General features: G+C 40.0%; 1 protein-coding gene across 2 annotated transcripts in view; it reads right to left on the bottom strand.

Annotated features, from left to right (window-relative positions):
* adam12b (ADAM metallopeptidase domain 12b) overlaps positions 1-23,669 on the bottom strand; it is a 76,204-nt gene that overhangs the window by 32,217 nt on the left and 20,318 nt on the right. For both annotated transcript variants that reach the window (XM_056396173.1, XM_056396174.1), the window contains exons 4-10: positions 9,342-9,420; positions 6,928-7,004; positions 6,020-6,209; positions 4,440-4,505; positions 3,556-3,627; positions 2,914-3,083; positions 2,483-2,567 (exon numbers count right to left, since the gene is read on the bottom strand). In XM_056396173.1, the coding sequence (XP_056252148.1) occupies positions 2,483-2,567; positions 2,914-3,083; positions 3,556-3,627; positions 4,440-4,505; positions 6,020-6,209; positions 6,928-7,004; positions 9,342-9,420 (739 nt within the window). The remainder of the gene's footprint in view (positions 1-2,482; positions 2,568-2,913; positions 3,084-3,555; positions 3,628-4,439; positions 4,506-6,019; positions 6,210-6,927; positions 7,005-9,341; positions 9,421-23,669) is intronic.

Raw genomic sequence — 23,669 nt, 5'->3', positions numbered from 1 at the left:
TCTATTACTCATTCTCCTCATGGAGACCTGAATTCATCTGCCATTCCATTACCCCTGCAGACCCAATCATACCCGCAGCCAGGGGAAACAGCTCCTGCAGGAAGCTCCATAAACCTACATATGACTCGCTACTCCATTGATAAGCGAAACAACTGCCCTGCACAAGGCAGACAGAGATGGAGAATGACGAGAGAGAGGTGGAAGTTTCAATCTCACATAGTTTTGCACAACGTGCTGAGAGGGAGACAGACATTGGGAGTAGGGGGTGTCTGGGAAATTAAGTCAGGGTAGTGTAAATATGAAAGTGGGACTGGAGAGGAGACAAACAGGGATGAATGACACAATGACAGCAGTCTGCAATCTTCTTCTATTGTGACAATATGATTGTATTGTGTGATTTTTTTTTTGTACATTTCCCACATTCATATCAGAAAAATGTTCCTATTAATATTGTGACATTAAAGGAATATTTTGACATTTTGGAAAACACACATTCGCTGACACTGATCTCATGTGTGTATGACGCATAATCAGTATCAGCTGGTTAGCTTAGCTTAGCAATAAGAATAGAAACAAGGTGAAACCGTTAGCCTGGTTCTGTCCAAAGGTAACAAATCCACCTACCAGCAACCTTTCTGTCAGACTTTCACAGCTATAGATATATAGCTATAGAAAGTATAGATTCCACATTCATTGCTACGTCTGAATGCGTGAATTACTTATGCTGGAATTATGGTTCTCTGAAGATGTGTGTTAACATCTCTACATGTCTACACGGAGAACAGTGTTACATGTAACCATACAGTAGGTTGTATTGTAAAGGCACACAGAGGAGTCTACATGTAACATGAAAAGGAAAAAAAAGAAAAAAACAATGACCCCCAGAGAAGCAGGTTCCAGCCTTGAGACAGAAAAGTGCTGCAAAACTGGCGGCAGTGTGGTTACATATTGAATAGGGCTGCTTGCATGTAAACCCCTTAATAATGTTAAGCACTTAAAAATGTTTTAGCATTTCAAATCTCACAACCCCTGAGAAATAGGCCCCCCACGTGGTTACTGTTTATCTTTAATGTGGTCCTCGAATGCTCATGTACATGAGACAATCACATGCTTCCTTTGAGGGCGAGGTCATATGTCAAAGTTGGGGGCAAGCTGAGCTATTTTCTGCTCTGATTACAGAGCAGCATCATGGGTAACTGCACCCCGCCTTGTAAAGAGAAGGATGGGAAAACTTTCATCTGCTTCTGTCATATTTTATCTGCGTGTGTGTCTCTGTGTATGTGTGCGTAATTCATAGTTGAGTGCCTCCTCACAAAAAAGTGCAATATCAGAGTCAGCAGAAATGGATGAAATTCTAAGAAGCCACAGTCATTACTTTGAAGCAGCTATAAGCCATTGTTGTGACGGCGAGAATTTGATAGTGTTTGCTCCGACCAAGAAATGCTCTGATAGTCTTTCTGATATCACTTCCAGTCATGTGAGAAAATAACTCCCAGACAAGAATGACATAAAAAAGTGGATATTGTTAGCTGTCACAGTTTAAACCCAAGCATTCACATAGAAAGACCAATAAGAGCTTGAAAAAATAAATAACATTATGATGTATAAACTCAAAGAACATACAAACTACATAAAGGATTTGAGGTTGATTAACACATGGCAGTGTATGGTTTGAGAAATGGTTCATCTCATCTGGCTAAACTTCCCTTTAATCTCGGTCCAAATCTTCTGCCGTCTGTAAGTAATGGGGACAACAAACATCTGGAGAAACCTCACCGCAGCCACGGCCAGCAGACAACATATCTATTAATGGGGGATACACATCTGGGCTTGGATGTAATAGCGCTGGGCAGATAACCACTTTGTGATTTGGCATGGATGTCAAGTGCTACAGCAGGCAGAGGAGCCCAACAGGCAGCTAATTTACTATGTGTAATAATTTAATGTACCCAAGGGGCGATGCGCAGTTGTGTGTAAAAAATGCATTTTGATTCAAATGTGCGCTCTGTGAGAGCTTGAATAAACAATTTATCACATCTCATAAAAATGCAAATGTGGTTTTGTTTAAATGCTGTGGCCTTTGATTTAGCCCTCTGCCCCACCAACCCTTTTAGAGAAGTCACAGGAAAACCTGATTGAATGACTTCAAATGATCTTAAGAGGGCGTGTATCTACTTTGCAACCCATCTGAGGATATATTTTTACATATTCCTTTGAGCTCTTAGCTGTTTGCGGCAATGATGAGGGTGTGACTGATGAGGGACTCGGGTACTAATATCATTGTGCTTAAAAGCAAAACTTCCTGCCAGACCTGTCTATAAAAGCCGTTCCAGCAAACAACAAACACTTTTTCTGCCTAAATCATATCTGGATTGTGTTAGCCTGCTGAATCTGAACAATGTCCACCCTGATACGATCGGGCTACACGGAGGAAGAGGAGGGCGTAGGCATGGTGAGAGCAGCAAATGGGTTTTATACTCACCATGACAATGCCTCCAGATTGCTCAACTGTGCACATGCTCATGATGGGTGCCATGCCAATGGTAGTGCCCTGGAAGTATACCCCGCTGCAAAGGACAGAGGATAGAAGGAGAGTGAAGAGGAGATAAAAATGTCACTTTATTTTCTATTTTATTATAATGGAGAAATGGTGATATTGCAACTGTTTGTATGTAGCGTATGTGGCATATATTTCAATATGGCCCCTGGCCGATTTACACACAACAGTAAAATTAATGGAAAATAGAAAAATGGTTAGCGCTAATGCAAAGTATAAGCAACTTTGTAGCTAATGGGCTGAGACATGTACAACCACTAGTACGGCCCTGCAAGGATCAGTTTTCTTGTACCAATATGAACATTTCATTTTTCACTTCTGGGCTCCCTTTATTTATGTTAAATTAAAATTTCCACCTTATGAGCTGAGCATTGTCGTGCGGTTTCTGAGGCAGCAACTTGACTTTCCGCCAGTCTAGGAACTCGTGCAAGGTGGTGAAGGGATCCTGGGTGACAGGACATTTATCAGAGTCACTCCACACCTCAAGACCCACCAGGGCCACCCGGATGTTCAGGGCTCTGTAGAACTGAAGGGGAGCACATTGATAAGCAGAGAGAGACAGTGTGGATAAAAAGGCCAGGGGGTTTAGAAAGCTTAGATTACATGAATGATCAAAGACCTTCAAGCAGAGGTTTGAGATACTTTCGTAGCCTTTCACGTTTGGTTACTCAATTCATTGAATTGCATTACATTTCATTATGGCAGCTCTGAATCCTGTCCTGTGTTCATCAGTGTTTCTTCCTCATGTTTTTCACATGATCACAGCATGTCTTTTCCACATCTCTATCCATGCTTCCCTCAAGTAAATCCATCTGCCCACTCTATCTTCTAGCTACAGATTCACAGATCTGGCAGAGGTTTTAGACAGACTAAAAGCAGCTGTTTTGGTAGGACATTAATATATCACACAGTCCTCCCATTAATCTCTGCTGCCAGAAATATTTCTATTTTAAAAATGTGATTTATCCCTCCTGTGCAAAGGGGAGAGAATGTTTTACCTTGTCCACGTAATTGGCTATCTCTGCCAGTCTCTGTTTCACCTTGTCGATGTCCTTTCCCTGTTTCTGAAACTGCAAACAAAATTACATGTAATCAGTGGTAGAAATTGTAACATTTAGACCCACAGTATTTGTTTTGCATGAAGATATAAATGGCACTGTGTTACTGTGTTTACAGGCATTTTCAGAACTAAAAAGCTTGAAACAACAGAACACCCGCAAAGGCATTATTTTGTATGAATGAGATGCTTACAATATTCAGAGGCAATACGTTTTTACTGTTTGTTAGGCAGGTTGTCAAGCTGTGACCATCTGGATCTAGAAAAATCTCCTAGTGTTAGAGAGACGAATGGCACGGCCGCAGGGAGCATGTATATTGGCAGATCTGACAGCCTGTGAAGCTGTGGATCCAAACTGCAGCAAAGTCGGGCCTTCTATTTCCATCCTACTGCGAATCCACCTGCATTGGTGCTGGACTTCAAATCTGAGGCGAAACACTTGATCCCATAACTCCTTTTCTTTTGTTTTCATTTCCTTTCTTTTCTTTCAGGTCAGTGGCATTAGCGGCCAGGAGGAAACCCCACAATGAGCTCATCAGTGCTTACGGGAGACTCCTCTCTATCCACACGGCTTTTTCCTGTTTCCTGTCTCCCCCGCTGGGGAATCGTTCAGCACTTCCTCTCAAAACGGAGCTGCTGCCACTAGACCACACTCCTTGCTGCACACTGACCTAATTCTGCAGCTCCAGTGGGACCTGTTCTACTGTTACTACAGCTTATCCTGCCTTTTTTTTCTTGCTGTATGAGGAGTAACTGTGTTTTCAGTGTTTTGTTTCTGTTGTTCAAAAACGGCCTGTGTGAATGGAAGCAAGGCAGGTGTATTACCTCTCTGTTGTCAGCAACAATGATCAGCTCAACGTATTTGGTTGTCTTCTGAGCATGCCTTTTATGCTGAAGTAAAAACAGAGATGTGGCATGTTAGAGATGTACAGTGATTTTTCAAGGACTTTTATCTGCTTGATCCTCCTAATGATCTGTCTTTATGTTTTAAACATGAACACACAACTGATGTACAACTGAAGCCTTAAAATGAACCCTTTTAAATCTGCAATACCTTAAATATCATAAAAGAACAGCATCAATCAACATTTTGAGAACTACACTTATTTGCTTTCTTGCTGAGAGTCAGATATAAAAAAAAGGTTCCCACACTTGCTTTACATCAAATTCAAGGACTTTTCAAGGATTTTCCAGGCACAATTCCCTCGAATTCAAGGATCTAACATGGCATAGTTTGAGACTATGGATCAAGGCTAATTACTGTTTAAATACTGCGAATTTCTGTAATGAGAACTAGCGGGATTTACAGAAGCTCGCAGACAACAATTAAAGAGAGAGAGGCTTGAATGTTTTGAACACATCTCAAGTGTTACAGTGATGTAATGTATGTGATCTCTTGCCTTCTCTAACACAGCAGAACAATATATTGTGTAATTTTAGCGTTAGAGACAGAGACTTCTTTACGAGTTGAAGAGCTAAGAGACGGTGGGAGACACCGCCCTACATACCCTATTTACTAACAATACATAAAAAGAAATATCACATGTACTTCAATTTCTATTTTTGCTCAATTATATAAATTCAATGACCCATGTCAATTTATGTCTACTTTCAAAAACCTTCAAGGTTTTGCTATTTTTCCTCTCAAATTCACAAACTTTAAAGGATTTCAAGGACCCGTGGGAAACCTGAGTTCATACAGCCAGCAGCCAGTTATCTTAGCTTAGCATAGGGGAAACAGATAGCCTTGCTCTGCACAAAGGTGACCAAGGCCATGAGAGAGTTATCAATTGCCTCATCGAACTTCGAAGAAAATAAAAAAGCAAGGTTCAAATTTTTAGAGGGAAAGCTGCGACTAAGCCATGTCACTTGGAGCATTGACTACCTTAGAAAAGTCAGAGCATCACACAAAAGCAGATCATACAGACATATTCAGTGATCTTTTTACTGAACTTGTTCCTTCTGTTAAGGTAGAACTGATCTTGTAAAATCCCAAAGGCCTTTATATTGCTCAGGGGTCATTAAGAACTGTATGTCGGTAAGTTTCACTTCCTGACTCTAATGGAGTTTTTAATGCTTGGGAATAGGGACAGATGGATCCTGCACCTGCTCCATGCAAATAAGCAGCCAACTCTTCTGCATGGGCCCTCAACGTTGGGCTCTGAGTGCAGATAAAATGAGTGTCAAGCCCAAGGCAACACCCTCAGGGAACTTATCCAAACTGGTCTGCCTGCCAGTTTGCTAATCTTTGGTCAAAAGCCCATTCATCTTTCACCAAGTGAGTGTTAGTCTTACCCTTCAGGAACAATTAAATACGACAAAAAAATGCTGCAATGATGATAATATAGATATCCAAAGGCTCTTATACAAGCTTTGCCATAAAAACAACATGATACTAATCTCACCCTTGTGTGGAAGGATTGGAAGGGGCTTTTGATGTGGTTTTCAGGAGCGACAGAAGACATGTTGAAGCCATGCCCGCAGGCTCCTGGGGTCAGTGTGAGTTCTTCCACTCGGTAGATGAGGTGGGAACCGGTGTCTTGGCCAGACACAGGCTCAATGATGAATGTCTTGTTTTCAAGTGCGATGAAGCCTCTGCAGAGACAGCGGTGCACATTTGAAAACAAAGCTTCAAAGTATAAGCAATCTCTCAGATGCAGAGTTTGACTGAATGTGGCTCTCTCTAATGGAATATGTGATAACTGAGGTATAGCCCACTTTTACTGAAGCCAGTTGGAACTTTAAAACTTTTTTCTTTATCTTGGCAGACGGGCCAACACGGGCTTCGTTAGGGTTAAAACTCCTACTGGCTTTGCGCATAAAAGTTCTCCAATTTCAAATCAAGAATATTTTAGCCTACAAATTATTAATAACTTTAATGCTCTTTGTCATTTGCTTTTATTGCATTGATAAAAAGGTCATCATGGTAAACTAAACATTTTCTATTTCCAAAAATGTTTCCTTGCTGTGTAATTAAGCAGAAGATGACACTGTGCATCTTAAGACTTGAATGAGACCAAAATCTCAAATCTTCCAGTCGTGCTCAGTCATTAGCAACAGTGAGGTGCCTATTACTGTCAGACTGAGACCAGATATTCACTGGATGCCTCCGAGGACAAAGACAATGAGGTGTGACATTTTCTATTCCCACGAGTCACACACCAACTTACTGACAGCCTGCTTAAGGGGCTTAAGAGCGATGGGCTGCTGTGCAGAGTGACTTAAGTAAATATAAACATTGCTGTGGCAAATAGCACTTAAAGGGCAGCGTTGAGATGCTGCTTGAATACAAAACGATGGTTGTGTTTCTTACCGAAGGCCTGAGCAGACGCTGAGGGTGACATCAGAGTTTGGATGCGCCTGCACTTCGCCATGATAGTAGCAGTTATTCTAAAAGAGATTGTTTGAATATAAAAGATTTTAAAAATACTGGAGATGAAAACACTGCATGCAAGGAAAACTTTACCCACTGGATAATTTAATTAAAATGTTTTTTTTTGTTTTGTTTTTTTTATTTAAAAAAAAAAAAAGATTCTTGTCACATTTCCTTTAGCAGTAGTTCTTAACTGACATCAAAAGAGCAAAACGGGACAAGATACAGTGGAAGTGTGCTGATGCTGTCCTAAGTTGTGTTCATTTAAATTAGCATGCTCTGTGGAGCAATATCTCTCTCTCTCTCTTTACAAACAGGCCTTTTGAAATTAATGCAACCTACATAGTTGAAGGGAAAAGCAGGGAAACTGACACGGATGGGGGGTGACAGTAATATGGTAATTGTTTTTCCTTCATTATTCCACCAGGGTGGTCTAGTAAAAGGGGGGAGAGGACATTTAAGGCTGCTCAGACACAGTGAAAGAGCACCGCTGTCTGAGCACAAGAAGAGCAGAGGAAATGACTCTTGTTAAAAGGGAATACAGACCTCCATTTACTGTCGAGCAGCACTCTAGTCCTCTTAAATCAACTGTCATTTGTCACTACACTGAACATTTCTCACCCCCAATGCTGAGCTGGAGGAGGAAATACTTAGATTTTAGCAAAAAAAAAAGAAAAAAAAAGAAAGAAAAAACCCACTCATCTCAAACGTCTTCTGTTTGTTACCGAACCAGGTGGTGATGGAATCAAGATTCATTAAATTAAGTGTAAAAATAGAGCAGCTACAAAGGCTCTGAGCTTAGGCTATGGTTGACCTAGATTAGTTCACCTTTCATAAAAGAAAACATCAGGCAGCGATAGTGATTGTCTCTCTCAGTTAGCCTCAGTGTGTCTGTGACTTTTACAGTAACTAAAGCTCATTTTTAGAAGATTTCCTGGAGCTACAAAAAGCAGAACAGAGGTGGAATAAATCCTGGTTAAAGCCCATTAACATCTCGTCTCCCCTTTTATTTCCCTTTAAGTATCTATAAGTTTGGAAAAATCACCTTATTTCACACTGTGTGACAGTATGACATGGAATATGTTCTGCATCAATCAGCTTGTTCCAAGACTTCATCGAAGCTATATGATGTTTAATTTGAGTGAAATATTTAAACCAGAGACTCCAGTTTTTACTTCCCTAAAATTCAGCCAGAAATTTTATTTTTTGGAAACTTCCACAAAAAAACGAAAGTTCTGTGGGTTTGAACGATGTTTTTTCCTGCACGCGAGTTTGTAATAACTGAGCTACCACAAAGCAGCTTCTGCTTAAGTTGGTTTCATACGTGTTCACTTGTATGTCAGAGGAGGGTTTATTTACAGTACATATCTTTTCCACTGATCCCTGATAAACACATGGCTGATTTCTGAGTTCAGAGACAAGTACTGAAAGTGTGCAGCTGTGTGAGGCTCTTCAAAGACAATACAGTATTTCTACTTGACAGCCTGATGCACTGCTTGGAACATCCTCCCACACAAAATTAAAAAGGTGAGAGAGTGAAGAACACTGTTTGCACAACTTTGCAGGAAACAGACTTGTCAGCTGTTTACAAATTAATGAACATTACTGAGAGACAGGGCGCTTTTCAAAGTCACAAATCACAGGTTCCTGCAACTCCACAGAACTGTTATCCCTCTTCTACACGGAAAACTGCCTACCTGTTGTCATGCAGTAAAAATCTTATTTCTACCTAACTCAAACTAAAAACACCTTCACCATAGAATGAAAAATCAATTTTCTTTTATGAGCCACATAAACTGATTTGAACCATTCAAGTAACTCAGTGAGTGGCCTTGATAAGTACAAAAGAAGAAGAAGAAATTCAATATGAACATCAATCTTTTCTTCATTTTCAAAAGAGTAGCAGGCACTTTCCTTTAACAGACTGCTGCTAGCGTACACATAGAAAAAAACGAACAAGTTGTCAGGAATAGATCAGCTGCTAAAAGGGGATTCCATGATGAAATCCTGATGGCAGTGTTGGCTTAAAAACAGCCAGCATAAAACACAGCTTATCATCAAGTAGGCCACAGGATAGATGTCCTGCTCCGCCACAGCCAGGGGCTTTCACATACACACTGGGTCACACTGTAGCGATCAAACAAATCATTGCAATTAAGCACCAATTTCAATTCCTAAATTTGATTTTTTTTTTAACGAATGCATAAGATACAGCGGAGATTATCATCTTTAATACTGATCCTCTGTGAGAAAAAAGCAAAACAGGTCAGGGTCAGTTTTTACAGTGTGACTGCAGAGCACCACTGCACATCAACTTGACCGTAAATGTCAAAAGCACTCCAGTGCCACCGTACCGTGAAGTTGTGAGCACCGGTGACTGCACGTCCATCCTCTTGGTAATGTGTCTCGGTGTAATGGCTTGCAAAAAGTCCCCTAAGAAGAGAACAAAATAAAGGAAACAGACACATCATACACCCAGGTATTTTTTCATTGCTGTGACTCTGAATTGGTTGAAAAAAAGTCTGTGTTTTATGACTACTAAGAAAGCTGGACACTTTTTCTTTTCCTGTGGATTCAGTGTTGCTTGTAAGGATTTGGGGGATAATAGTCGATGATAGTCCAAGTGCTTAACATTCTGAGGATAGAAGAGACTTTTTGTGAATTTATTAGATGTTTGTATGGGTCCTTGAATCCCCTTGCATTCAGCAGGACTGAGTAAAATCCCTGCTGAGGTAATTATTTTGTGCATATGGGTTTCTGTGCAAATGTGTGTGCATCTGTAGACATACTTTAAACTGTGTGTCAGCGTGTGTGTGTGTGTGTGTGTATGCGTTTTCCTCCTTGGGCCACGAACAGATGGACACAGTGAGCCCCACCCCAAGCATTGGCAAAGGAGCAATAGGAACACCCATCTTTTACAGCTGCATAATCGCACTGACATCAGGAAGGACGATCTCAGGAAATGTGTGTGTGCGTACGTGCATATGTGTGTGTTCGTGTGTGTGTGTGTGTGTGTGTGTGTGTGTGTGAGAAACAGAGGTCCAGAGAAAGTTCAAGAGGAGAGGGAGCCAAGTGAGAAGGTCACAGCAAGTGAGAAAAAGCAGAAAGGTGATAATTACTACAAGATTTGTGTCTAAAATCCAAACAACCCACTGCACCACAGACACATATACATAGACATGTGTGTTTTAAAAACGTGAATGTTGAACAAAATAATCAATAATCATCTCAGGTCTGCCTGCTAAGTGCACAGCTCCTATGACAAAACAAAAACACTGTTTTTTTTTTCAGCAAAAAAACGAGGGATTCACAAAGACAGAAAAGGTGGACGACAGGATTTAGAAACTGGAATACAGTGTTTGTCCAAATCACAGTGGGCATCATTCATATCCCACAATACTGTGCCATCCCACACAGCTTGCATGTACTAAAAACCAGAATTAGATGAGGGTAGATTAAGCCAATAATGTACTTTTTTTCATTTAACATCTTATCTGAACATTTAAAGTTCATTTTTTATGACCTGTTTAAAAAAGGATCAATCCTCTGTAGCCCAGGCCTGACCACATTTAACTTCATTAAATACTTATTATCTCTTTAATGTGCCTTATCATGCCATTAGCACGCTCTAAACCAAATCTGATAAGCCAGCGGCCAGTAATCACTTTAAAGAGGACGGTATGTCTCATTAAAAATGGATGACACATCAGAGGGTAGTGTGTGCTTAATGGAAAAATCCTAAAATATACTGTATATCCTTATACTATATTCTTATACTATCTATATACTTAATGCAGTGTTTAAAAAGTGACAGTGACAAACAGTCACTTCCCAAAAACACCAACACTACACACTGATGTTGTTTTTTAAATTCAAAGGCAAATTCAAAAAGCTCTGATAAAAGGTTGTGTTTGCAGTAAAGATGGGATTTATGTCATGTCAGTCGTTAATTCCAAGCAAATGCTCCCATGCTACATTTTGGTGGCTTGTTTTGGGAAAGCCAGCTTAGGGCAGCATGGCTCCTGATACTACGACACACACTGTATTAAAGCTGTGGGTTTTACATGACAGTCTGCCTGTAATCAACTCCTTGGCAAGAGTACACAGAGTTTATGAGGCCATGGATGTTAACTGAACTTCCTCTGCCCTCGCTGGTTACCTTTTAGCTCTGCGGTGTGGGATTGTGCATCTTATGCACCTGAAATGACCCTGCTGATGATCAGATGCCCAGTACAGAGAAATAAATCTGAGCTACTGGACTCACTACAGCCCTTTAACTCCCCTGAGCGTATGTGTGTATACATGAAAAAGATATGAATTTGACATTTTGATTGAGAGAAGATAGAGAATGTCGTCCTCGTTGCATCTAAGATGCGACAGTTGTGTTTTTCCACTAAACAGCAGCAACGGAGGAGCGCAAGGGTGCAGTTTCTCTCTGGATACAGGAATACATCCACGTGATTATACCTCTTTTCTCAGCAACCTCCACCCATAATTTAGTCAAGAGGAACATGCAGCCGATTAAACACATTTTAGATGGACCGTAGCAGATGAGAATTGGTCTGAAAATCACCACAGTTCTCACCAGAAACCCAGTGTGAACTCTCCCAAGTGCTGCTCTGAATTTTCCTCTAGTATGTTATAAGAGACAGGTGCTGAAATCTATGAATGGAACAGAGATGCAGAAATTCTGATGGATGTGCAAAATTACTTTTTTAAACAAATGCCTTCAATCCACACGAGGAAGACGATGGTTTCAACCTGAAACTGTGCCCTGTGAACTGACAGTACGTGTCTTTCCTAATTTACTTTTCTGATAGAACTTCACATTATTCTTTATCAAAGATGTTGTAATGTATAAATCTCCTATAATTGCTTGAGTCAATAACCATTGATTCGGTGCTTTAAGTGTGTATTGCGATTCATTAGACACAGTCCAACATCTAATTAACGATTCACTAATAGTCGCACAGGTTAATTGTGATGAATGAGGAGCTTTTTAATAGCACCCCAGTGAGGCAGAAAATACTGTTATTTGTCTTAAAAGGTAATCTACCATCTCTTATATTCAGCATCATACAGACTGCTCTTCAGAATTAATTTAATTTCTCTGAAAATTAATTTACTGCATGAATTACTGATTGTTTCTAAAAGTCAGAGGCCCAGTTTTCGACACTTTCCCTGAGAGGCTAGTATGTTGTCTACGATTATACTCCTACATATGTAGGAGTATGATTTGGCATTTGTAAAAGGCGTTCAAACAGAACACTCATTATGTTGTTGCAATAACTGGCCTTTCTGATTTTTTTGCTGAACTTTTAGCCCCCGACGTCTCAGGTGAACATATGTTCCTGCGTCCTTTCCATTTATCTACATAAATGGACTGCTGACTTACAGTCTATGCACTAAACAACAATCAATGAATGTCAGGCAGAGATATGACTATCACAGTGCAGGAACTAAACAGCAGAAAAACATTTTTAAAAAATCCAACCACCTTTCTCAGATACGATTTTCTGTCATGTCTGAAATTTTGGCAGATAAAATTGTTGCTGAAAGAAACATGTTTTGATGAGTTTTATTTGAAAAGAAAAAAAAAAAACATATCAGCCAAAGACTCGCTACAAGAGCATAATCGATGTAACCAGAACTTGATGAATCTCTGTTTTTAATATCTTTTTCTCAGCCATCCAGAGACTACGATGTTCGGTGCAAATTTTAAGGGCTGAGCCTCATTTACATATATGTGACTCCATGCCTCATGTAATAATTCACCATTACACAAAGCCCCTTGAGCATGAAACCATTTGAGAGAAATGTGGCTCCTCTTGCAGTCTCTCTGCTTCCTTTGAAGACTGCTAACTTCAGTGATTTCTTTTAATCCCCTCTCCCCCACAAGCCTAACCCTAAGCCTTCCTATAGCTGCTACTTATGGCACTGTATGCGTAACTCGCAAAAGAGCAGACTACTACAGAGGGAGAGAGAGATGAAGAAGAGAGGAGGAACTAAAGAGGTGTGGTTGACAAGTCTAATTCTATTTCCACATGCGGCTGCGTTCCAAATTGATTTACATACAGCTCAGTGTCCCTTCAGCTTAGACTTGGCTGTGGCGAGTGCGCTGGTGTGTACAAAACCAGCAAAGCCAGAGAAAACCAGGGAGAGACAGAGATGAGGGTGGGAGGAGTGCAGGGAGCAAAAAAGCAAAATCCCCTGAACTGCAGAATTAAAGGAGTGCCTTCCTTCACTCTACTCCTCTGGCTTTGTAAAAGATTATTCAAGTACACTTGTAGTTCTCCTGGTAGCAAGCGCATATCTGTAGCTCGTAAAAACACAGTAAGGCATAACATGAACTGTTCTTTACAGGAGTCTATTTTATCGCTTTAACTATAATATCAGTTTGGTAGCAGGCTGTCCCGTATATTTTTATCCTTAATATGTTGTCAACTGGGTTGTCTCATTGACATTTAAGGTATCAAGTCATCCTAGCAGCTCTGTGAGACTGTATTTAGGCACAGCAGTGCTTTGAGCTAAATGCTAACGTCAGAATGCTAACATGCTCACAATGACAATGCTACCATGCTGATGTTCAGCAGGTAGCAAAATGCTAACACATCTTAGTGCTTAAAAGATTGCTTTTCGGCAACTATTTTGATAATTGATTATCGATTGTGAAACAATGCCAGTTGTTTAGCCTCTAAAATAAGAGAATGTCTTGCTTTTTTTCTATAATTGTAAACTATGTATCTTTGGATATTTAGAACTAGACATTTGGGGACATCGCGTTCAGCTTTGCAAAGTTGTGGGGATTATAGATAAAACCATGATGAAAATAATCGTTAGCTGCAGCCCTGCTTAGCGTGTTAGCAAGCACTAAACACAAATTGGTAACTGGAAAGTCAGATGGATTCACCTTCTAGGAACAATGAATGTAACAAATTTTGTGCCAATCCATTAAAAAAATGTGGAGACTTTTCACTGTAACCCCCCCCCCCCGAAAAAAAGTCAGCAAGCAGAAGTAAATAAGATATGAGGGGGTTAAACTCATTATGATATGACATTTCTTCTGGGGCCCATGATTCATGGCAATCTATGTACTACAGACTCCTCTGTCTGGACTACATTTGTGGACTGACCAACTGAAGTGTCCGTGTCCTGCTGCTAGCATGGCAAAAAAGTCACATTAATCAGACAGGAGAGTAACATTTTCCAATATAAACCCTCCAGCAGGCAGCAGACCAATATCAAACAAGCAGGCTGATGGGCCAAGCCTATTTAAAATATTGACTGACCAAAGCAAAGATTGCTCCTTAATGAGTCAAGGTCTCACTTTGCCACAGAGAAAGCAGCTTGTTCACTTTTAAATCATCCTGCAGTGAGTTCGCAAGGGTCCAGATGACGCCATTTTTCTCAAAATAATGTTTGCATCGTAGGGAAAAGACAGAAAGAAAACCAAATCCTGAGACAATAAAAAGTCATTTCTACCAAGTTGTTTTTAGAGATTAAAGATGCAGAAAGGCCCTGTGGATACTAATTTACGAATGACTCAGTCTGTGAGCATTCGAAACCCACAAGATACTTGCTACACTGACGACTGTTATGGCTTGCGCCCACTTTATTGTTGACATTCAGTTCAGATCCAAACGAAAACCTTTGGCCGTGCATTCGCCAGGAGAGTACATTCATTCAAACAGCATTCTCTGTCTGCGTCCCTCACCTCAGGCTTCCTGGCCCTGTGTGCGATGTGGTGCCCAAGGCGAGTGAAGTCATCACACATCAGTAAAACAAACTGCATAGGGAGAAACAAGGCTCCCTACACTAGAAAGAAGAGGTGAATGATGAGTCAATGGATAGTCATACAGTTAGGAGAGGCTGTCTCTCTCTCTCTCTCTCACCCACCCACAGGCATTCATAGAGAAATACATATGCCTGATAATATACTGTATTCAAATGACATCTTCCTGTTTGAGCTCCATCACTGACCATCTGATTTCTTTTATGCCTGCTTCACTTGTTAGCAATTTAAGAATGTAGGCCCCATGAAAGATAATATATTGGTGGTGGCAGAAAGCAATAAGAGGCAATGATAGTAAGTGACAGGGAGGACATATGATTTTTCTCCTTTAGGATAGGAGACTGGTGATAGGAGACTGGTGATGGTCAAACAGAAAAAGCACCCATCTAAAAAGGAGACATTTTGATAACGCTGATGTACTGCAGGTACCCATATTGGATTGTCCCACTCTCCTGATCACTTTACAGCACTTGAGTGAAAGGTGACTGTATTACTATGCAAGATAAATGCCTTGAGATGAACGTAGGAATCCATAGCATGGGATTCTGCATTGATTGTCAGACATTCTTCTGGCATGCGAGTGCGAATGTCACGAACTTGCAGGCAGTTTCTCTCCTCTGGATATACCTTCTTCCTCTGGCATATCTTCTTACATCTCCAAAGCCTTTTATTTTCTTTTATAACACAGCATTAGTAACCTTGTCTATTATGCTTACAGATATTTCTTCTTTTTTAACCACACTGGCACTGCTTTTTACAAGCATAGAGTCTTACAAAGTCTTAAGAATTAATAATGGAACCTGGGTAAAAATGCAAGGGTGCAGGTGCAAAACAAAGATTAAAAATGCTGTGGTGTCAAGCCGCAAACCTTTTTATGATTCTAATGAAAGCAGACATCATTTTGGGTGTGAAACATTGCAATTTGTACTGTTTTTATTTCCCTCAGTTGTGAACTAAACGACAACCAACGCAGCTAACAGCAGTGAGGTACAGCAGAGCTGTTAAAGAATGAACTACTTCATAGCTGCTGGCCTAAACGTCCGGAATATTTAACACCATAAAACGATTCCCACACTAAACATATTTTTCCTCATAACTATACAAAGAGCATGATGTCATATTCCCTCTGCACCCTTTAAAGGGAATAATTTGTCAAATCAGTGGGAGGGAAAAATGCGCTCATATGCAGTACAGTCACAGTCAACTGTGTACATGAATCCAGGCCAGTCATCTAACTTCTCTGAGGGTACAGTCAGTTAATGCAGACTTTAACCAGTCCATCTTGTGCAATACTAGCTGTTGGCATTTGTATCCTCTTCACATATTGCACCACTGAGGCTGTTTGTTTGTAATTAATGCCCCAAGCTTTTACAGCTAAACATTAGACCATTGTGAAATGTGTGGCTAAAGGAGTGCATGAATTCTTTATTATCCTCACAAAAGAGGGCAGAATATTTCTGGGCACTGGATGATGACGGTACAAAGTCAAAAAATGCCTGGAGGCAACATCCCACCGCTAACAAGCAGTCAACCATAAACTCTTTATACGGGAAGCCGTTAGAAAAATATCCTCTCAATAGCAGAGAGCTGAATATATGCCTGATCAATTTACTGTGGCATCTGATGCAAACAGTTACAAGTTTAGAAAGATCTTGTGCTTATCATTTTCAATCACTCATGTCAAAGGAACCATCCTCCTCTCTGCTTCTTCTCTGCATTTAGAAAAAATTTAATCTGCTTTGAGAGATTCCACTGATAACTTCTATAAGAGAAGAAACTCTGTAATTGATTATATTGAGTTACTCATGTACCTAATAATCAATAAATTGTACAAGTCCCCCCCCCCAAAAAAAACACATCAGCAAAAACTGTCTATTTGCATATTATATTCCTTGAGGGAAAAGAGGTGTGTAGTTTTAGTCCTTCATATTACATCATTACTACTTTTTTTAGGGTTGAAAAAATTGAAATAATTTAAAAATCATCTACAGTTAATGTGGGTCACCTATATCATCTACAAAAAAGTGATGGCAAGGCAATATTACTGTTTCAAAATGCTCTGAATGAATAATGACATTTTTTTGAAACACCCATAGCTTTATGTAAGTATTTATACCTCAAATAGTGGAGTGATATGAGAAAAAGTATCTGTAACCTCAGTGTTTTCATTGAACCCATTTAAATATTGTGTTCTATTGAAACAAGTGTCTTCATTAAAAGTTTGTGAGAAGGAAGTATTCTAAACAACCTCTGGAAAAAAGTTTTTGTATGCCTGCCCAGTTCAGAGATGAACTGTTTTTTTGCTTTTGTTGCTTCAATATTCCCATCCATAAAAGCTACACACCGGAACTAATGAGTGACTAGGGATCTTCAAGGGAGGTGGTCTATTATTATTCATTGAAAAAGAGTAAACAAATGCATAAATGTTAATGTCAGAGGGTTCCTATCTGTCCAATTAATCTATGGTGGCTCCCCTGGGCAGCCTCATTGTTCAGCCATACTTTTTTTTTGTCTTGGGGGGAAATATGCAATTAAGAAGTGAGCAGCAAAAAAATATTAAAGATATTTTTGTCTTTCATTTTTTCTTGCCTGCCCTTTTATTTTTTGTGTTCCTCACTGTTTTCTTCTTGCAAAAAACATGAAGTAACTGGTGCATATCAATATGAATCATGCACTGCTCTCCCACATTCACGCCCATCCACATCATCCATCCATCCATCCACGTTCCTTTTTGAAATCCTAATAGTCGACAGATAGACAACTGAAAAACTTCCAAGCGGCATGGTGCATCCGTGCTGCACATCACTACTGCTTCAATATAACACGACATCGCTCCACTGACTGCACACATCCCAGACCATCAGCTCTCCAGTCCCAGGCCCCACGAAGTATACCTCCCCCTCCTCTTAAAAAACGTCTCACGTCATTAAACCCATTCTTTACACATTCATGAATGCTGCGCTGATTCTTCAATAAGATAATAGCACACAATCTGTCATTCTCCACCCCATTACCTTGCAAACATGGTAGAGATGGAAACTTTCGCTTGGCACTGATGTATCATTTTAACATAAGGATCAGGGTCAGCGATCTGTCACTGATGCTGATGCAGTGCAACGTGAGTCATCGTGGCTTCTGGGTATTGAGCAGGAGATGTCAATTATTAGACGGGCTACGGGTGGTAAAACAACTAAGTGCTTTTAAGTTAATCAGAGCAGAGTGCTGCACGTACCCAATTTTGCAAACCTGCAGCCTCCCTGTACCCACAAAGCTCGGTACCAGCAGCGTTACCCAGAAGTATCTTGAAACACTACAACACGACTCGTCTGATCATTTGACTGCTTGTGGTTACCCTTAAAATTGTACCTCTAAGGCTCAGTTTAACTGTATAAAAACACGTTACACAATCATAAATATCAACCATAAATGTGTAATTCCTGTATATTTGTGGTATCAGTATACATTCTTCTGCTTCTCTGCAGATTTGTTTCTAAAACAAATCAGCAACATTATGTTTCTGTATGTTTCCCATAGAGAAAAGTTCCCTCTGGCTTCTGCGTTTACACACACAGCCTGTGGATTAATGGTGCTGCTGTCCCTGTGTTATCAAGTTCAACATGGACCCAGTTCAGCAAAAACTTCCCCTCCATCAGTGATGTCATGTGATGCACTTCCTCTCTACCTTGTTTTCCAAGGCACATCTGGATTTATTGTGAACACACACTTCCTCTTGTGTGAATGTGTGTACAGAGCTACTTGATGTGTGAGTCTGTATGTGTGTGTGTATGTATGTGTGTGTGCATGCGTGTGTGATGTATGTAAACAATCCTGACCTTTTGAACTGCATGCATGTGAGTCTGTTGTGTTATGTGACCCGGCAGAGCTCTGAAAGGCTGCTGTGCATGCATGGTGGTATGTGTTAATTATGTTTAGATGAAATTAATAAGTGAGAGGCAGGCAGTCATCTAAATGGATCTGGAAAATACATGATAACGTCAATCTAAAATGCTGCCAACCAGTGGCTTTAGTTCAGGAGCATCAGTAGCAATTTCAATAATCCCCATAATCTGTATCTTATATCACCTGTATGGGTTGATTGCATGTTGAGCGATATTGCTGGCATCAACCACATCAGATAAACTCCAGTGAGAGAACGAAACAGCTACTGAGCTGTGCTGTCTCAGGCAGAATCATCGTTATTTCTCATGGGTCCCCGACAAATGACCCATTCTCTGTACGGCGCTGAAATACAGAGAAGGACGTGAATCACACACAAAGCAATTTCTACTTTGAAAAGGATTTCTCATTAAAGCTTTTATATCGAGCTTTTATGGCAAAGGGTTTTGGAAGGTTGTGTGTGAAACTTGATTATTCTACAGTGCAGACTGATTCCCTGGCCTAGGAACTATAATTTTGTGACAAATTGTACACTAATGGCTGCATTCTGTCATAGATAAATGCATGAAAGTGCATTATAATGCACAGTTCACACATGCATTTTATTATCTTGAGAAATCTATCTATACAAGGCAAAGTAATGTAATCACTCATGTACCACACTCTCTGGGATGTGGTTCCTGCTGATGTAGATAAATGATGCCCAGGATAAATACGGATATTATGCATCATCAACATCTGTAGGCCCATTACACCATATCAAAAACTCCAACGCAGATGATAAATTTCCTACTCACCTACATCTAGGTAATAGTTCTTTCCCCTGACACCATACTGAGTACATCAAGGTCTAATTTATAATCAACTAGAGTTAAGTTACAGTCAAGTTGCAGTTTAAATCCATGTCTGTCCAGACTCCTATAATATATGTAGTCAAGACTTTGAAGGAATTTCATAAAAGTGTATAAAGTGTATTTTGGGAAATAAAGTGTTTTTTATTATGACGTCACAGTGAAGCTGACCTTTATCAGTTTCAATATAAAATGTCATCACTTCATCATTTTATCCTATTAGACATTTGTGTGACATTTTGTCATAATTGGAATTCTTGAGTTATGTCCAAAAAAACGTGTTTTATGAAGTCACAGTGACCTTGACCTTTGACCTCTGACGACCAAATTCTAATCAGTTCATCCTCGACTCCAGATTTGTGCCAGATTTTAAGAAATTGCTGCGACAACAATGGAGAATGGGACAAAATAGGCATAAAAAAAAAAAAATGCAGTTTTTTTTAAAAAGGAGTTTATGAACAAGGCTGCAGATGCATCATCTCCATGCTCTCATACTGTACCCTCTGTAAAGTGCCCAGAAACAAAACAAAAAAATCGCTTATGCTCACAGCATCCTAATTGTCCTGCTAGTGAGCACCACTGACAGGTGACTCTCTCTGTGTACAATATATGTCAGGTTAAAAGCAGTTGAAAATGGGAGATGTTTTACTCTGTTCCCTTGCATAAATGAGAAATGAACATATGCAGAGACAGAGAGACGCACAGAAACACAAAACACAGCCTGGCCATATTGGCTAAGTGCTGTGACAACACCCTCGCCATCCTCTCTGCTGCTGCAGGCCCCTAAAAATAGGTTTGTAGCAGTGAACAAAATAGATGATGCCATATGCTGACACACTGCATTAGAGCATTAATGCATTTAACTGTTTCATTGAAAGCAAAATTACAGCAATAACTGGAACACATCTAATTTTGGCAAATTACTTTTCAAAATTCTTGACTTTATCTGATGCATTCCAACTTCAAATTTTAGTCATTTTGTAATAAACATATTCAAATAAAGGAGGTGGTTCCAGCAACATAATTACAAAAAAATATAAATAACATCATGCTAACATTTTGTTACCGTTCAGAAGAATGTGATTTGCCTTAAACTTAAACTGTTGCCTGGTCAAAAAACGCTGTTTTAAGACTTATCTTCCCCAGAGAGCTCTAAATCTGGAAAATCAATCACACTTTTAGGGAACAAGGGAGGCAAAGAGAGAAAGTGAACCCAAGATAGGGAGAGAACTAAAGAGAAAAGAGTAAGAGAAAAGTAAGACAGAGACCTAGAGCTAGCTTGGCTTCAACGCTTGGCTCGGATCACACCGGTCAAAAAACTACCACTCTAATCTTTTCCCCAAGCAACACCTAACACTGCTCTCTCGCTCTCTCTGCCTCCCTTTTTCTTTTCTTTTTTTCCCTCATTGTCCTTCAAGATCAGGCCAACTTTCCCCAAGGGCGCTCTGCATTATCCACCAACTCTTTAGCCAACTAATTAAAGATGGCAGGAGGCTAAATGTGATTACTATGTGCTCTACACTTAACAAAACTACAACTACAATGTCATCAGGGAAAAAGAGGTGAAATTCACAGTCGGATCAATACTCAAACAGACAAAATGTGTGTTTTGGGAAAGCTGCCACTGCACATGCACACAGTATGAAAGTAGAGCTGAGGTAGATCTGACTGCCAAAGTATTTTGTTTCTCAACCTGAAATGGCAAAAAGCTAGCAGCAGGTAAAGGACTTACAGCCACTGCAGTTAACTGCTATGAAAATCTTGGATTATGATGGTGGCAGGGTTTTTATTTCAGCTACCACTGAGACAATCAAATATGATCCAGGAAGGATGATTTCAGTGATAGATCCATGAGTTTGAAGGATTATCAGACATGAAAAGTCTGCACAATGGTTTCTGGAAAGTTATCAGAGCAACATTTTATCTTCCACTGCAACAAACCGCCAAGTAAACAGTGGAAACGTGCTGTTCATGTTACAAATTAATCTACCACAAATGTATTGAAGATTTTTGATCGGCCAATGCAGTGCCTTGCCTGAGGATTGTTGCATTGCATTGCAGGATTGCATTTTTGGATGGCCTAGCATTTTTTTCTTTGTTTGTTTATTCTGGCAGAAAAATAGATGAGGCGGCTGTCTTAATGCAGCTTGTACAATAGCTTAGCAGACAGACTGTGAACAGGGGACAAACGCTGGTCTGGTACCTTCCAGAGGTAACAAACAATCTAACTACCAGAACCATTAAAGCTCAGTAATTAATCTCGCTATATCTCGATTGTTTAATACGTACAAGAACCAGTATAAAATGAAAAATGACGTTTCTACATTTGACAAGGGGTTATGTACTAGACTATTTCTTGAGCTTTTTTTTCCCCACAAAGTGCTGTTGTCTGTCTGAACACAGTCTTAGTAGCATGTCCTCCCTGCACTGCATTCAGTGTGCAATAAATAATAAAGTACAGCTACACTGTCTCATAACAGGAAATCAGAGAATAATTGATGTAAAAAAGAAGCAAAGTGCAGCAAAACAACTAATAAACCCCCCTTGCTTATGACTGAGGATTAACCTTGTAATAATGCGACAGCCAGAACATGTGGACAGTGTGGGAGGAAAGGATAGGAAGAGACAGCAAGAGAATATGGGAGGACCTGGATATAGACAGAAGCTGAGAGACATGTGACAGGTAAAGAGCATCACAACAACTTGATCACAGACATACGGGAACAGAGAAAGAAGCAGCAGCAGAAGAAGCAGAAGACTGCCAAAGTGTTCGGTGGTGAAGTTTGCTGCTGCTCCTCGGCATCCAGCGTCCACCTAGTTCCTGACCTCGTGCAGGTCTATAGGTCAGCACCTGTTTATTCAGAACTGCATGGAGACCCATCATTACTGGCTAGTTACAAATAAAAGCTCCTTTATCAAGCCTGATTAGCCATCTGAGCTGACAGCCAAACAAGCTACCAGCCAATTCTTTTCCAGATAAATAGTGCTACTGAAAGACAGAGCCACATACAGTTCAACTTATCTCATACTCTTGACAGATCCAATTAAAGTGCAAAGGAAACCTGGGATCTCTCTTTGTCTGGCCTGAGACTCTCCTCATTGAACAGACTGGTTAATAATATACCTCCTCTAAGGTTCCACACATTGAGAACATCTTGGCATTGTCAGCTGGGTTACTGAAATGGGATGCATCTTCTGTCCCATAGAAAACACACTGAGGATGTTGCTATGGGGATTTCTCTTGTCAAAAACATAATGATGTTGTTTAGATGTGGCCATGTGTTTCAAAGGGGCTCTTTCCTCTTTTCTTTCCTGTCACAGAAGAATGAAAGGAAATGTTCTCACTGGGAAACACATGGTCTTGTGCAGAGAGCTAGTTAGAGTATGCACACATCCAGCTCATTGTGTTTCAAGGAGAAAAGCTGAAAAAAAAGGTATTTTAATCAAAATGGCATACTTAATGGGACCGAAGTGACTCACAATGATAATACATCTTGTATGACTTAAAGAAAACTACAATCGGCTATATTAGCTGTACATAAGTGTCAAAATAAGACTATTAGAGTATAAAGAAGCATATCATGAAGTGATTCTGTTCATGTCCTTATTTGATCATAAGCCTTGCACACAGTTCAGCGGCTCGCAGTATGCAGCATATTAATGTTATTCTATTCTCTATAGAATTGATGGTGGCTCAAAAGAAAAATCAGTCCTCAACACATTTTTTGGTACAAACTAAAATGTATCCACAGCAGCGAGCACTGAAAAAAACTGCCTAAAACTGGATCAAATGTCAGGTCAGATTTCATCAGATAGTTCCTGATCAGACAACATGAATTATTTTTGAGTGATTAAAGCAGCTATGGGTAAGTTTTGCTATTACTACATGGCCAACATTGGCATTAACAGCTATTTATTTTACAGTCTAGAAGAAACGTTGCAATTTCAGCATCAAACTTCACTCTTTTACTCGCTAAGAGCTGTCACAAGCAGTGGAAAGCAACACCAAAGTTAACTCTGCATCGTCTTTTCATCTACTGAAGTTAGCATGCTAACCAGCTAGCCCCAGCGCTTCTCATCACTTGTTGTTATTGCCCTGAAGAAGTAGTGCTGCTCAGGGTGGGGTATTATAACTTCTTGTC

This window comes from Seriola aureovittata, chromosome 14 (genome assembly GCF_021018895.1).
Source record: "Seriola aureovittata isolate HTS-2021-v1 ecotype China chromosome 14, ASM2101889v1, whole genome shotgun sequence".
In the NCBI taxonomy this organism is placed as follows: Eukaryota; Metazoa; Chordata; class Actinopteri; order Carangiformes; family Carangidae; genus Seriola; species Seriola aureovittata.
Note: the sequence above shows the minus strand (reverse complement) of the source record. Positions and strands in the feature narration are given on the sequence as shown.